Raw genomic sequence first — 13287 nt, forward strand, 5'->3', positions numbered from 1 at the left:
AGGCGAACGCTCTATCCCCTGATCCATCATGGCTCCGTGATATTCATGAGTCTTAGTATGAGTTTTAGAATATATCGTGATGTGAATTATGAGCCATAGTTTAAACTTTGATATGCATTTCTTATTGCATTATGAGACTTAGAATTAATTTTGAAATACATCGTGATGTGCATTGTGAGCCTTAGCATACATTTTGAAATGCATTGTGATGTGCATTATGAGCCTAAGTATACATTTCGAAATACATCGTGATTTGTATTATGAGACTAAGTATAAATTTTGAATATTATTTTTACATTTTTGAATTGTTAAGTCATACACTAGAAGCAGGAAAATTAGTTTTTAATTGTTGAATAAAACGGAAACAATAGACGATTCGTAGAAAATAATACACATTAAGTACAAGAATATTTCACAAAGTGGAAGACTAAAATTTATTCTCCTACGCCTTTTTAAATCTCGTAAAAAAAGATTCCCCCTGTAACAAACAAAATTTCTTACAATATAAACAAAACTCGACTACCAAATTCTATTTGTTTAAAGAAAAGAAGACTACTTCACTTTGGACTTTTCTATTTTTAGTTCAAGCCTTACAGCTATTTGAAAACAACATAACAAAAACAACATAAGTTTCTGAAAAAGTATCTCATCTTCTGTTACAAGGTTCTAACTAAAGAATGTAGCTATTCTTGTGACGAAATCAATTTTCGAACACCTCCACAAAAATCTAATACGCGTTGCCGTTTATTTTATCAGAAGATTTTCAGCTTTAAATCCAAGTATTTTATAAAAATAAAATATAAAGTCTTTGAAAATGAACTACATACTTCAATATATTTATTCTTAAAGAAAGAAAAGGAAATCAGACTAAAAACAGTTAAACAAATGTATAGTAAAAGCGTTAGTTAAAAGATATATTCTTTTTTCTAAAATAAGAATTAAAAGAAATTATTTCTTAGAGAAAACTTAGATTTGTTCTTAGCGCGTCAATTTGTTTCTTTTTTTTTTTTTTTTTTTTTTTAAATGGCGGGCACTTGGGGGTTGTCCCATTGGCCACAGGAATGCCAGAACTGCTACTCTCTTCTCGTTACCCAGTGGGCACCTGTGGCGAAGCCACGGCGGTGGAGCAGCGTCGCCCACGTCACACAACCACAAACCCGTTTATAGGGCGGGTCACATTCACACAATCGCACTCAACGGAGAAAGGACATAGAACACAGGGAGAAAGAAACTTCCACGCCCTGAGCAGGATTTGAACCCGCGCCCAGCGGCTCCGCAGTCAGGCACGCTAACCACTCGGCCCCCCGGTCGGCTAGAGCGTCAATTTAATAATAACTAAAACAATGTTTTTAACATTTGTTAAATATTTTTTGCTGCTTTGGTTTTATATTGGCCTAAATCTATGGTCAAAACATCAATTTACATTTTAATAATTCGCGTCAGATATCAAAACAGTGGATCCAATAGGAAAATTATAGCAGAGAATAATTTGAGTCGAAAGTTAAAATAATGGTACGATTCGTTAAAATAATGGTAAAAATTCGAGTAATCAATAGTTTAGTAACTTAAATAATTAATAATCTAATAATTTGAATAATCAATAATTTAATAATTGAAATAATCAATAATTCAAAGGCTTAATTAGATAATTGCAAAAACAATGCTGTTGACGTTTGTAGTATTTTAATGACGTATTTTGCTGCCTTCGGGATTGTTCTGAAGTAAATCTATCGTCAAATCAACACTTTCACTTTAGTGATTTGTGTCAGGCATCAAAATTGTGAATCGAATCAGAAAACTATTTCAGAGAATTACTTGAATCGAGAATCAAAATAATGGTGCGAGTTAGCAATTTAAAAATTTGATGAATCAATAATTTAGTAACTTATTATAATTTAATTTTTTGAATAATCAATAATTTAATAATTCAAATAATCAATAATTCAAAGCCCTAAATTGATAATTGCAAAAACAATGTTGTTGACATTTATGGAATGTTCTTTGCTGCTTTCAGGATTCTCTCAAACTGAATCAATCTACAATTTAAATTCTGTTATTGGAACAAATGATTTGAAATTCAGGGATCTGAACCAGGTTTCACGGGAGTCAAGGTAGAGATTCTCATAAACGAGTTACTTCAGCGAATCACATCAAGACTTGAATCGAGCTTCAAAACAATGGTTCGAATTCACGAATCATCTTATTGATTGAAGTCAAGGATTAACTTCCCATTGTTAATGGCTTGGGGAGAGGAGTTATCGACAATGTTAACTTTCATCAATCGAGAGGTTCCCCAAGATGAAATCGAGTTAGCATGTTTTAGATACTAATGAATCGATATTTAATAATCGTAATGGTAGTTACGTCACAATACTCCTTCACCAGAATTTTATCAGGGATAGAATTCGATGAACGGATACTACTAGTTGTCGTATTTGCGAAAGACCTGGAGAGCTGTATTAAGTTCCCCGGATCTCGAACGTTTGTCGTGGGAGCTGTATTAAGTTCACGGCAGTGTATATGGTCTCTCCTGTGTTGCTATTAGCAGTCGAGTGTGTGCAGTATCCTGTTGTGGGTTAATGAGATTGAGAAGCAATCGCGCTAGGAGGAGGAGGACGCAGTCACAATTAGCACAATATGGTTCATTCATCAAAGTGGCCGTTATTTTAAATGTAGGCGATTTCATATCACTTCCGCAGGTCATCAATGTGGGGAGGGAGTTATCGACAATGTCAACCTTCATCTATCGAAAGGTGCCCCAAACTGAAATCGAGTTAGTATATCTTATATACTAGGGAATTGATATTTAATAATCGTAGTGGTAGTAACGCCACAGTGGAAAATAATCAACACCTTTTCTGTCTCCTTTAATAAATTCTTCAAGAATTTAAAAATTGTAATTTGTGACTAAACTCAAAACTGCAAAGAAATTAAATATTCTTTTTTTTTCTTAATTTTAGATGATCATAACTGGTTTCTATCAAAATCTCACCTTCGTCTTCATCAAAGACCACCGCCTGTTGTTCGTGTAAAAGAAGGCGATAGTGAGTTTTTGGAATGTCAAGCTGGTGGAAATCCTCCACCCCGGATATACTGGCTGAAGGGTGGAGAAATGATGTCAAAGGTAAGAATACAAAATCAATTTCAAGAAATGAACAAATAAAATTTTACAATGTGTCACAAAAAAACAAAAAGAGTTTAATTTTCTGAATTTTGCTTCGGAAATCATAGAATTTCTTCGCATCAAGTTTGAAAAGTTTTAAAGAAGTTCGTCAACAGATGGCTCTGCTGGATAAAAAGTATAATCTGTTGTTTTCTATCGCACATCTGACAATTTCAACTAATATATTTTTGGACGTCAGATGATTTTGTTCTCACACTGCTCATTAGTGTTGCTGAAAATAATTTTTATTTTGAAAATATTGTTTGAAAGGGTTTCTCAGTTAGAAGCGCCATCCTTTGAAAATGATTGATGATTGATTTGTTCATTTACGTCGCACTAGAGCTGAACAATGGGCTATTGGCGACGGTCTGGGAAACATCCCTGAGGATGATCAGAAGACATGCCTTCACAATTTTGATCCTCTGCAGAGGGGATGGCACCCCCTCTTCGGTAGCCCGACGACCTGCGCGCGAAGTCGAGCACTTTACGGTAGCACAGTTTAACGAGGACCAATACCGCACACCCTCGGTACCTACACAGACTGATCCAAGTTGTCACCCACCCGCACACTGACCGCAGCCAGTGACGCTTGACTTCGGTGATCTGCTGGGAACCGTGTCTTAACAATCAGTCCACTGCGGGACATTCTTTTGAAAAACTTTATAATTATTTAAAGTTAAGAGGGAATAAATTTCTTGCTTCCTAAGCAGAACACAGCAAGCCGTATATTTCTATCCTCTTCCATTTTTCTTTGTTTGACTAATCACATCGTCGATCACATTTAAGACGCCTTGTAGGTTTTTTTTTTATAGATATTTGTGTTGCCTTCGATAAGTGCTATATTTCGGCCTTTAATTGACAAGTGCATAAAACCGGCATATGACTAGGATTAAAATTCTTTGAGTTCCAACTGACTTATAACGTGAAAGTGCTAAAAACTGGATTTTATGAATTTTCCTACGACACTTAGGTGTCAGCTTTTGCTGCACAGTTTTGTGTGACTGATTAATAGAATTAAAACATTATATTTCAGATTAATTTGCAAGACGAACTCGACATAAAAGCTTTCGAAGACAGCGAAGTCAGTGGCAATAAACTTCAAATTTCTTCCACAACTTCAAGGCTTTACTTGGACTGTCTGTCCATGGATGATGAGGGAGATTATACTTGCGTTGCTGAAACTGCAAAACTCAGAGAGAGTACTTCCACGAGGATATCTGTATCATCATCGGATGAGAGAAAATGTCATGACAAGTCCGTCTTTGGTAATTATTCTATATTTCTCGTTCATATAAGGATGTAAACTGATTTTTTTAAATATTTTATACTATTTTATAACCGTCGTTGAACAGCCGACCCAATTTTGGGGTTTACAACCACTAATGTTCAACTCCGTAGCCTTGTAATTCTGAACCCAATCCAGATCCTGGATCAAGTATTGGGAGAAATTTGCAGGACTTTTTGATGGAACTAACCCACATTTGCGTTACATGGAGAGGAAGACCACGAGAACCTCCCACGGTTAGCTTGACGGCAAGGGGACTCTAACCTATGATCCGTTTACCACTGAGGCTGTTTCACGTCAGCACTGTGGTCGGTGCAAGCCGGAAGCGGAATTCGTATCGACCAACTATCGTATCGATTGACACTGTAGCGTAAAAATATAATAGCACCATCATTTATAGAGTATCATTTATATCTGTAGCTGATACTGTAAATGTTAAACTGTAGTTTCAATGTTGATTTGCAGCACTCGTAATCCCTTCATCAGATTGGACACCAGTGTCCCTTTTAAATATTTTTTCTCACGCTCTAATAACAAGCAAAAATATATTTTGGTATTTTTTTAATTATAAAAACAGTCTAATAGTTACTTAAAAAAATCTATTAGATTATCTGTTAGATTACATAATATTATGCAAATTAGGTGCACTATATATATATATATATATATATATATATATATATATATATATATATATATATATATATATATATATATATATATATATATATATATATATATATATATATATATATGTTTATATTCTGACTCTCTAATTACAAGCAAAAATATATTTTGGTACATTTTAATTGTAAAAAAGTGTCTAACAGCTATTAAAAAAATCTGTTCGATTATCGAAATTGTATTTGTACTAAAATATAAAATTCAAAAAAAAAAATTTTTTTTGAGCATTTTTCCTTTTTATTTATATTCAAAAATTTATCAGTAATTGATTTCGTAAATAACAGTACTTTCAATGATGAATTACTGTTTCTTTTAGATCTAAGTCCCTCTTGGTGATTTTTTTTTTTTACATTTCTTGTTCATTTTTTACTTGTATGGATCTAAACTGATTAACGCTTTTGCCTAAAAATATAGTAGCATTGTCATTTATAGAGTAACGTTTATATCTGTAGCTGAAACTATGAACGTTAAACTGTAGTTTCATTACTAATTTGCAGCACTCGTAACCCTTTCGGCAGATTGAGCAACAGTGTCCTTTTTAAATATTTTTTCTGACTCTTACAAGCAAAAATGTATTTTGGTGCTTTTTTAATTATAGAAACAGTCTAATAGTTACTTTAAAAAAATCTATTAGATTATTAGAATTTGTTCTAAAATATAAAATCTAAAAAAATCAGTTAGAAACAAAAATTTCCATTTATATTAAAAAATTTATCAATAATTGATTTTGTAAATTAAAGAAATTTCAATGATGAATAACTGTTTTTCTTTGATGCAAATAAATGCAAATTTGAAACAATTTTTATTTGGAAGTGAGCTGTGTTTGGAAAAATTTTCCTTTAACGTAGAAAAAAACATCGTTTTTTTTTCATGCTGTATTTCATAACCATAACTTAATAAAATATTAAGCATAATATTTTTCACTTATTTTGACCTAAGTTATTAATACGAAAGAAGGAAAAGAATGAAAAAATATTTGTGTCAAAGTGTAAAAGTTATAGATTGACTCATGTACTCTTTCTAATTTAACCATAGTATCGTTTCATTAAGTTTAAGACGGTTTAATTTATACGATAATATAATTCAACTCTGTTTTTTATTGCAGTTACAATAAATTTGCATGATATAGTGGTCAGACGGGCTTTGTAATAATGCACCTTACTAAATTTGTAATAATGCACCGTAGCAACTAAGAAATAAATAACCATAGTAAATAACTAGTATATAAACTCAGTGAAGAGGTCTCTTTTTATTAATTATTTTGACGATGCAATTAATATTATTTTTCAGTCATAATATTTCCGCTTTATATCCTAATTCTAGTCTGATTTCAATCTGCATTCTTATCCGCCTAAGAGAACCTGTGTTTCTATAGGGGGAAGGCATAATTTTGGGGAGGGAGTATTTTAAATATGCATAGGGATGATTTTAAATTTGTCAGTTTGCATAATGATTATCCTCTTCTCTGTCGGATTTTTTTTCTTCGAATTTCCTACCCGAAAAAGCATTTTTTTATTGCTAAAAATTAAAATACGTTCTATCCTAAATTCGAAAATGCAGAATATTTTTATCAGAAAGCAGTTTTCTGCTTGATCTATTTATTAATGGTGAAATATGTTCACTGATCTCCAAGTTTTTCTGCAATGCGTCCAAGTTTTATCGTAAAAAAATACACTGTGATAACATATTTATTAACTCTATTGCTTCAAAGCGCTTAAGATAAATATCTGCATAAAATAATTGTTAAAATTAGGTAAAAAATATTTTGGAAAATAATTTTTCAACCTTATTGTTAGAACAGCTTTACAATCAGTCTTGAGCATCAGAGCGTAAAAATCACTATTTTGACTAACAGTTTTGGTCCCGCGGTGAACTGATCGTTAAGACACTGTTCCCATCAGATCACCGAAGTCACGCATCACTGGCTGCGGTCAGTGTGCTGGTGAGTTACCACTTGGATTTTTCTGCGTATGGACCGAGGGTGTGCGTTATTGGTCCTCGTTAAACTGTTCTACTCTAAAGTGCTCGACTTCGCATGCAGATCGTTAGGCTACCGATGCCTTTCGAATAAAAAGAACACTTCCTAATAACAAATTAACCCAACATTAAAAATTATATTTATGCAATTAAAAAATAGAATTCGCACCTTGTTTATTGCAGGACGTGCTCCTCGCATTCATCAGTGGACGAAAACAATGCTTGAGAATCAAGGTGAGAGCACTAAAATAATGTGCAGAGCTGATGGAGTTCCAATGCCTTCCATAAAATGGTACGATCCTAAAGAAAGAGAAATAGATGCAGATGAATCTGGCAGATATGAGGTATGCATAAATATTTAATTGATACAAAATATTGATTTTTACCATGTACAAACTGTTTTGATAATTTTGCAAAAGTTTTGCAAAAGTCGTTTTGCAATGATAATTTTTTGCAGAAGTCGTTTCGCTTTGATAACTACTAAATTCTTAAAGTCATTAAACTAATAAGTAATATCAACCTATCTTGTTTTAAATAAAAAGGAACAATACCGAATTTTTAAAACATCGGTTATATTTTTTTGTACACAATTCGGTAGTTTACAAACAGGTGATAAAACTCCTAATACCTTATATTTCATCTTAGTAGGAATGCACAAAATTAGATTTAAATTTCTATTCATGTAAAATATATTTTATAATATATTTTTAAATAACAATGTATAACAATTACATATACGCATTGTAATTTATTATATATATAAATATTAATTTATTTTCATAAATAAATGCCCTATAAATTATAATATATTTTAAATAAATAGCACTGGGTAATAACATTTTTCTTGCATTTGTACAAATACTTGATCTTGCCTAACTCGGGTAAAGGGATTTCAGATCTGAATAAAGTTTTACTCCTAATACAACAGATTTTTTTTAAATTAAAATTTTAGTCTATTTCATGTCGAAAATGTACAAATTTAAAAACGTTATATGTAATAATATTCGATATCATGAATGTTGCGACAAACGTCAAAGAAAGTCGGAGCATATCATAAATTTTCAAACTGTATAAGAACCAATAAGAATGTACAAAAGAGTAATGTAAGAGTAGTTTGAGAATGTACAAAAATGTAAATATTTAGAAAAATATGCAATAAATTGTAACTAAAAAGATCTGTAAGTTAAGAGATTAGAAGCATTTATTAACTGATTTTTCCAATCTATTAGTATCTGTTATAAAAGAGGTTAAATTTTTCAAATTATGTTAAAGCGAAATTTTTGATAGCCTATTAAAATTACTTTTCAGAGATTAACGAAATAATCCCAAGAAACTGAAGCGATAAGATATTACTTATTAAAAACTCCATTTACTTCAAAAATATGTAAATAGGAAATAACAGCCGACATGTTCCAAGCGCTCAAAAACAGACGTCCATTTTCAGGACTTGTAAGCCTGAATGAGAAGAAACAAAAATTATCTGAAATATGAAGCGAAAAGTTGACAACAAAAAATTGAGAAATATAGGGAAGAAACGAAACAAGCAAAACCACAGTTAACGACATTAGTTTCTCAAAACCTCTCAATAGAGATTGGAAATGCACTTTACCCTGATTTGCCTCTCTCGACCACTGTGTTTTTTCTTGTTCTGTTTTTCGTCTTTTTTGTCTCAGCTACTATGGTTTCTCTGGTTTTGTTTCTCACCTTTATTTTTCCATTTCTCGTTGGCAACTTTTCGTTTTATATTTCAAATCATTTTTGTTTCTTCTCATTCATGTCTGACAAATCTTAAAAATGGGCGCCTGTTTTTGCGCTCTTGAAACAAGTTTACTTATTTCTTATTTATATATTTTTGAAGCAAACGAATTTTTAATCAGGTAATACTGTTTAGAGCAGTGGTTCTCTAATGGTGTTCCTCCGAACTTCCGGGTTCCGACAGTCAGGGCAATTTTTATTAGTTACGATATCAATATTCAATAGCGAAAAAAATTGGGAACAGCTGATTTAGAGATCCAAGTCAAAATTTTTGACGGTATTCTATAGATGGACCAACATAATCTTGATGGCAACCATCAATAATTCCATCATGAACCATTATATTTTTTGATAGTAACCAACATAAGTAACTATCACCCCAGTGTAGGAGCTCTGACTGATTTACGATGGTCCAACATAAGAATAGCAATTTGTTTTGATGGTTGTTCATGTCCATTTCCATCTTAGTTTCTTAAAAATCAAATCTTGGAACGGTCATGAACCACAATCACCTCAATGTAGGAATTCGGTTTGGTTTATGATGGGTCAACATAAAAAAATTAAATGTTTTTGATGGTATATTCCTGTTGAACCAACAAGTATCCCCATTTAACCATCATGGAAATGTATAATTGGAACCACCACGGATCATCATGAATTGTTGGTTCATGAAAATCAAATTCTCTTGATAGTTAACCATCATAGTACAAAAGTAGCATTTTCCACCATGGAATGATGGAAGTTTGTTGGCATATGAAACACCATGAGCATAGAATGGAAATTGCTGGACGATGGTGGAATGATGCTGTACCATCATGAATCGCACTGAAACAACCAACATAAACCATCAAAAACGTTTGATGGAACCATCAAGAATTTTGACTTGGAGAGTCTAAAATTTATTTCTGTGAAAAATCACTTAATATCGCTCACTAAAATTGCTTTATTCAAAACTTTTATACGTTATGATTGTTTGATATTTGACAGTGGTAACATTTCTTTTCCTTCAGGTTTTACCTAGTGGAGATTTAATCATCAGGAATCTAAAATGGAGTGACATGGGAAATTATGTTTGCGTGGCAGAGAATGCTCATGGCGTAGCACAAGTTGAAGCATTTGTATATCCGGCCAATGTAAGTCATTTACAATTCTTCAAAAAGTACACGACTTAGACTGTTTTAAATAAGGTACGACCTGATGCAGTTAAGCAGATAAACAAAATAGTATTCATCAACACTTTCAAATGATTTGGTTTAAAGTTGTACCTTAAATTGTGGTACCTCAATATGATAAAAGCTTGATAAAACTTTAATGGAGTACTAAATGTCATGTTACCGATGAAGTAAGAATTTTTAGGTATTGGCCGTCTTTGGCGACCAGCTTGGTCACCTTTCAAAATTATCTTGTACAACATGTAAACCTTTTTTTAAATTTTTTTTATTTCCTATGGCAGATTATAGACAGTAACAGCATACATAAACATCTAAAAATAAGAGCAGAAACAAAAGTTGCTGCAACAGAGTCTATTAATCACAACATGTCTCTAGCTTCCCAATAGCGTTCAGTGACAGAACTCCTGCAAAGTGCAGAGCGGCGGAGAAGGTGCGTGGAGTCCATGTCCTCACCAGAACTGCAAAGAGTGCATACCGGGGAAAGAAAGATACCAAATCTTGACATGTAAACTTTAAACGTAACTAAGCCGGACGCGCAGCGCAACTTTATTTAATGATGTCGACGTCAAAATTTGATGTTTAGACACTGATGAAGGTTCTTGTTTATAGAACTGAAACTATAGTGTGTCACTTTATGTACTTTCAGTGTTTTAGGTATTTCGTTGTCTTTTGATTAAAATTCCTAAACTTTTTTTTCAATGCCCACCTGAAGAATGACCTATGTCATACAGGCATCTGAAAGGCACATTAGCTGGCCAATCTATCAGGCACATTATATTAGTTGGGCCAACGTTGCTCCCACGGTAGGGACAGATAGCACAGAGAATGAAAGAACATTCATGCCTTGCCTGGGATTCGAACCCAGAACCTTTCTGGTGCAAGGGCAGTTCCCTGATCCCTAAGCAACTTCTTGAAAGGTTTTGGGTTACATCTCCTATTATAGCAGTTCTGTGAAAAGAAAAATTTCAATTTAAATTGCAAGAATTTTCTCAGATTCCTAAAGGAATCCCGATTTGAATTGCATTATAGTTTAGATATTTTATGCTGTGAATAGCTTAAATATCAAGCTTAATTATCGCGTGTTACAGTTTTATTTAAACGATGAGTTACTGCGGGTCGAAGTTGGAAAGTTGATTCTCATTCTCTGGTGTATCGATACTTTTGATTTTAGTAGTAATGATTATGAGCCACGATGAATCAGTGGGGAAAAGCGCTGAGCCGCCGTTGTAAAGAACTAGGGCTCGATCCTCAGTGACAGCTTTAGGCCCACACACCTTCAGATGAATGGGTACTAGCAGGACTCGAAAAACAGCAAACAAATAAGGCTATACATCATTTAGATTACTTGCAGTAACCTGATTGGTTGATTCTATCATCGTTGGTTTTATCGATTAATCATTATTTTACCTTTACAAGATTTGGCTAAAAATATGCCTTATTCCCTGCTCCGGTATTTTATATTACTTTTAATTTGAGTGCGAACCTATTTTGATAAAATATAATTTTATTTTCAGCCTGAATCTTAGGAGAACGTGATGAAGAAAATAGAAAATTATTCAGCCAAAAATGATGATGGACAAAAGTGATTTCACAATTTTCTTGCAGAAATTTATTCAGAAGAACTATATTTCTGTGTTATACCAGTATTTCTATTTATTGAAGAAAATCGTAGTCAATTTACTGTTCGTTAGTTTTATTTATTGAAATTTTATATTCTTGTATGTATACAATTATATGTAAATATTTATTATTTTAATAAATAAACCGAATCACAATTTTCTTTTGTTGAAATCAGTGTAAAGAATTGCATTTCTCCTTCAGTTTATTTAGTTGTATAAATATTATTTTGTCAAATAAACTGAATCAAGCTTTATGTCATTGTATCAAACTAAGAAAGTAAAAGAATGTGCAAATTGCTTTATTGTGTAAATATTTTTTAATAAATTAGTTGAGTTGTACTCGTTTGACTCAATATGAAAAAAATATGTAAGACATTTATATTATTTTTCTCTTAACCCTTTGCATAATCGCGTTACATATCTGCAACATACATGAAAATTCAATCCTATAATGAGGTAGATTTACCTATAAAATCGAACTAAATTCAGGTAAAGAAAATATTGCAAACTCGGGGGAACAAGTCTTGGTGCAGCTGGCAATATTATAATGCGTTTAGCAAGAATTGTTCCACGACATAATTGCAGGATGTACAATTTTTTTTACAACAATCCCCTTGATTGTATATTTGGCTAAGGAGGGATTGAAAAATGTGGTGTCAGACCTTGTTACCATAAAAACAACAATTACAAAATTTTTCACATGAAGTTTTAAATATATCGGAATTTTTGTGCTATTTTTCACGATATTGGAGATGTTCAACAAATGCTTTTTATCAATAAATTTTTAATTTCAAGGTCTTAATTTTTTCATTATTTTTTACACGCTTAATATGATGTATTCTAACATCCGCGTAAATATTTCTTAAATCAGAGTTGTTGAGTTACAAAGGGTTAAAAGATCACGTGATTTTGTTGTGATAGTTCTGTGAAAAATATTTAGAAGTGGGAAGATTGTTCTTAATTGACATATATGAAAGTCTCATTAATATAAATAAATAAAGATTAAGAAATGCAGCATCGCTCAAAATCTAGCACATCATGTCGAGGTATCTTTTTGCACTAATTTATTTTTTAAACATTTAAAATATTGTCGCTTAATAAAGTACTTCTATGTATCAAGAATGAAATAATAAGTACTAAACTAACAATTTGCATCTTATTTAGCATACAATTCATAATTGATGTATTAAATACCGCAATATAAACACATTAAATAATTATTTTTATAAACGCAACAATCGAAATCAAATTTTATTTTTAAAACTACTTTTTCAGTTCACAACTTGCATTCCATAATATTGCACATGAAGTTTACATGTGACAGAATTTTGCCAGTTTGCATGCAATATCCTTTACACAAGACAGTGTTCTGCCAATTTATAAATGACATCCTTACACTCCGTGGCAAATTAAGAAAAGACCAGTGCGATATAGGATTTAAGTAATCTTCCGCGACAGCATATAGTTCCATTTTATTTAATTATCAAATTATACAAATATGCTTTTAACACAATATAAAAGGTTTTAAAAGTTCAACACGTCAGACCGAAATTTAATTCGCCCTATCTTTTACGATATACAGGGTTAATCATAATTCCCTACGCCTGTTAACGCCATTTTTCTTTACTACAA

At 32.2% G+C, this 13287-nt stretch overlaps 1 protein-coding gene across 4 annotated transcripts in view; it reads left to right on the plus strand.

The window, feature by feature from the left end:
• Nucleotides 1-11994, plus strand: part of LOC107448807 (zwei Ig domain protein zig-3) — a 35336-nt gene extending 23342 nt beyond the window's left edge. For all 4 annotated transcript variants that reach the window (XM_087154189.1, XM_087154186.1, XM_087154188.1 and 1 more), the window contains exons 4-8: nucleotides 2961-3124; nucleotides 4197-4428; nucleotides 7293-7453; nucleotides 9875-9997; nucleotides 11551-11994. In XM_087154189.1, the coding sequence (XP_087010315.1) occupies nucleotides 2961-3124; nucleotides 4197-4428; nucleotides 7293-7453; nucleotides 9875-9997; nucleotides 11551-11562 (692 nt within the window). In that variant the 3' untranslated portion in view covers nucleotides 11563-11994. The remainder of the gene's footprint in view (nucleotides 1-2960; nucleotides 3125-4196; nucleotides 4429-7292; nucleotides 7454-9874; nucleotides 9998-11550) is intronic.
• Nucleotides 11995-13287: the final 1293 nt, after the last annotated feature.

The sequence above is a fragment of the Parasteatoda tepidariorum genome, chromosome 10, assembly GCF_982258835.1.
Source record: "Parasteatoda tepidariorum strain Cologne lab strain chromosome 10, Ptep-v5.0, whole genome shotgun sequence".
NCBI lineage: Eukaryota > Metazoa > Arthropoda > Arachnida > Araneae > Theridiidae > Parasteatoda > Parasteatoda tepidariorum.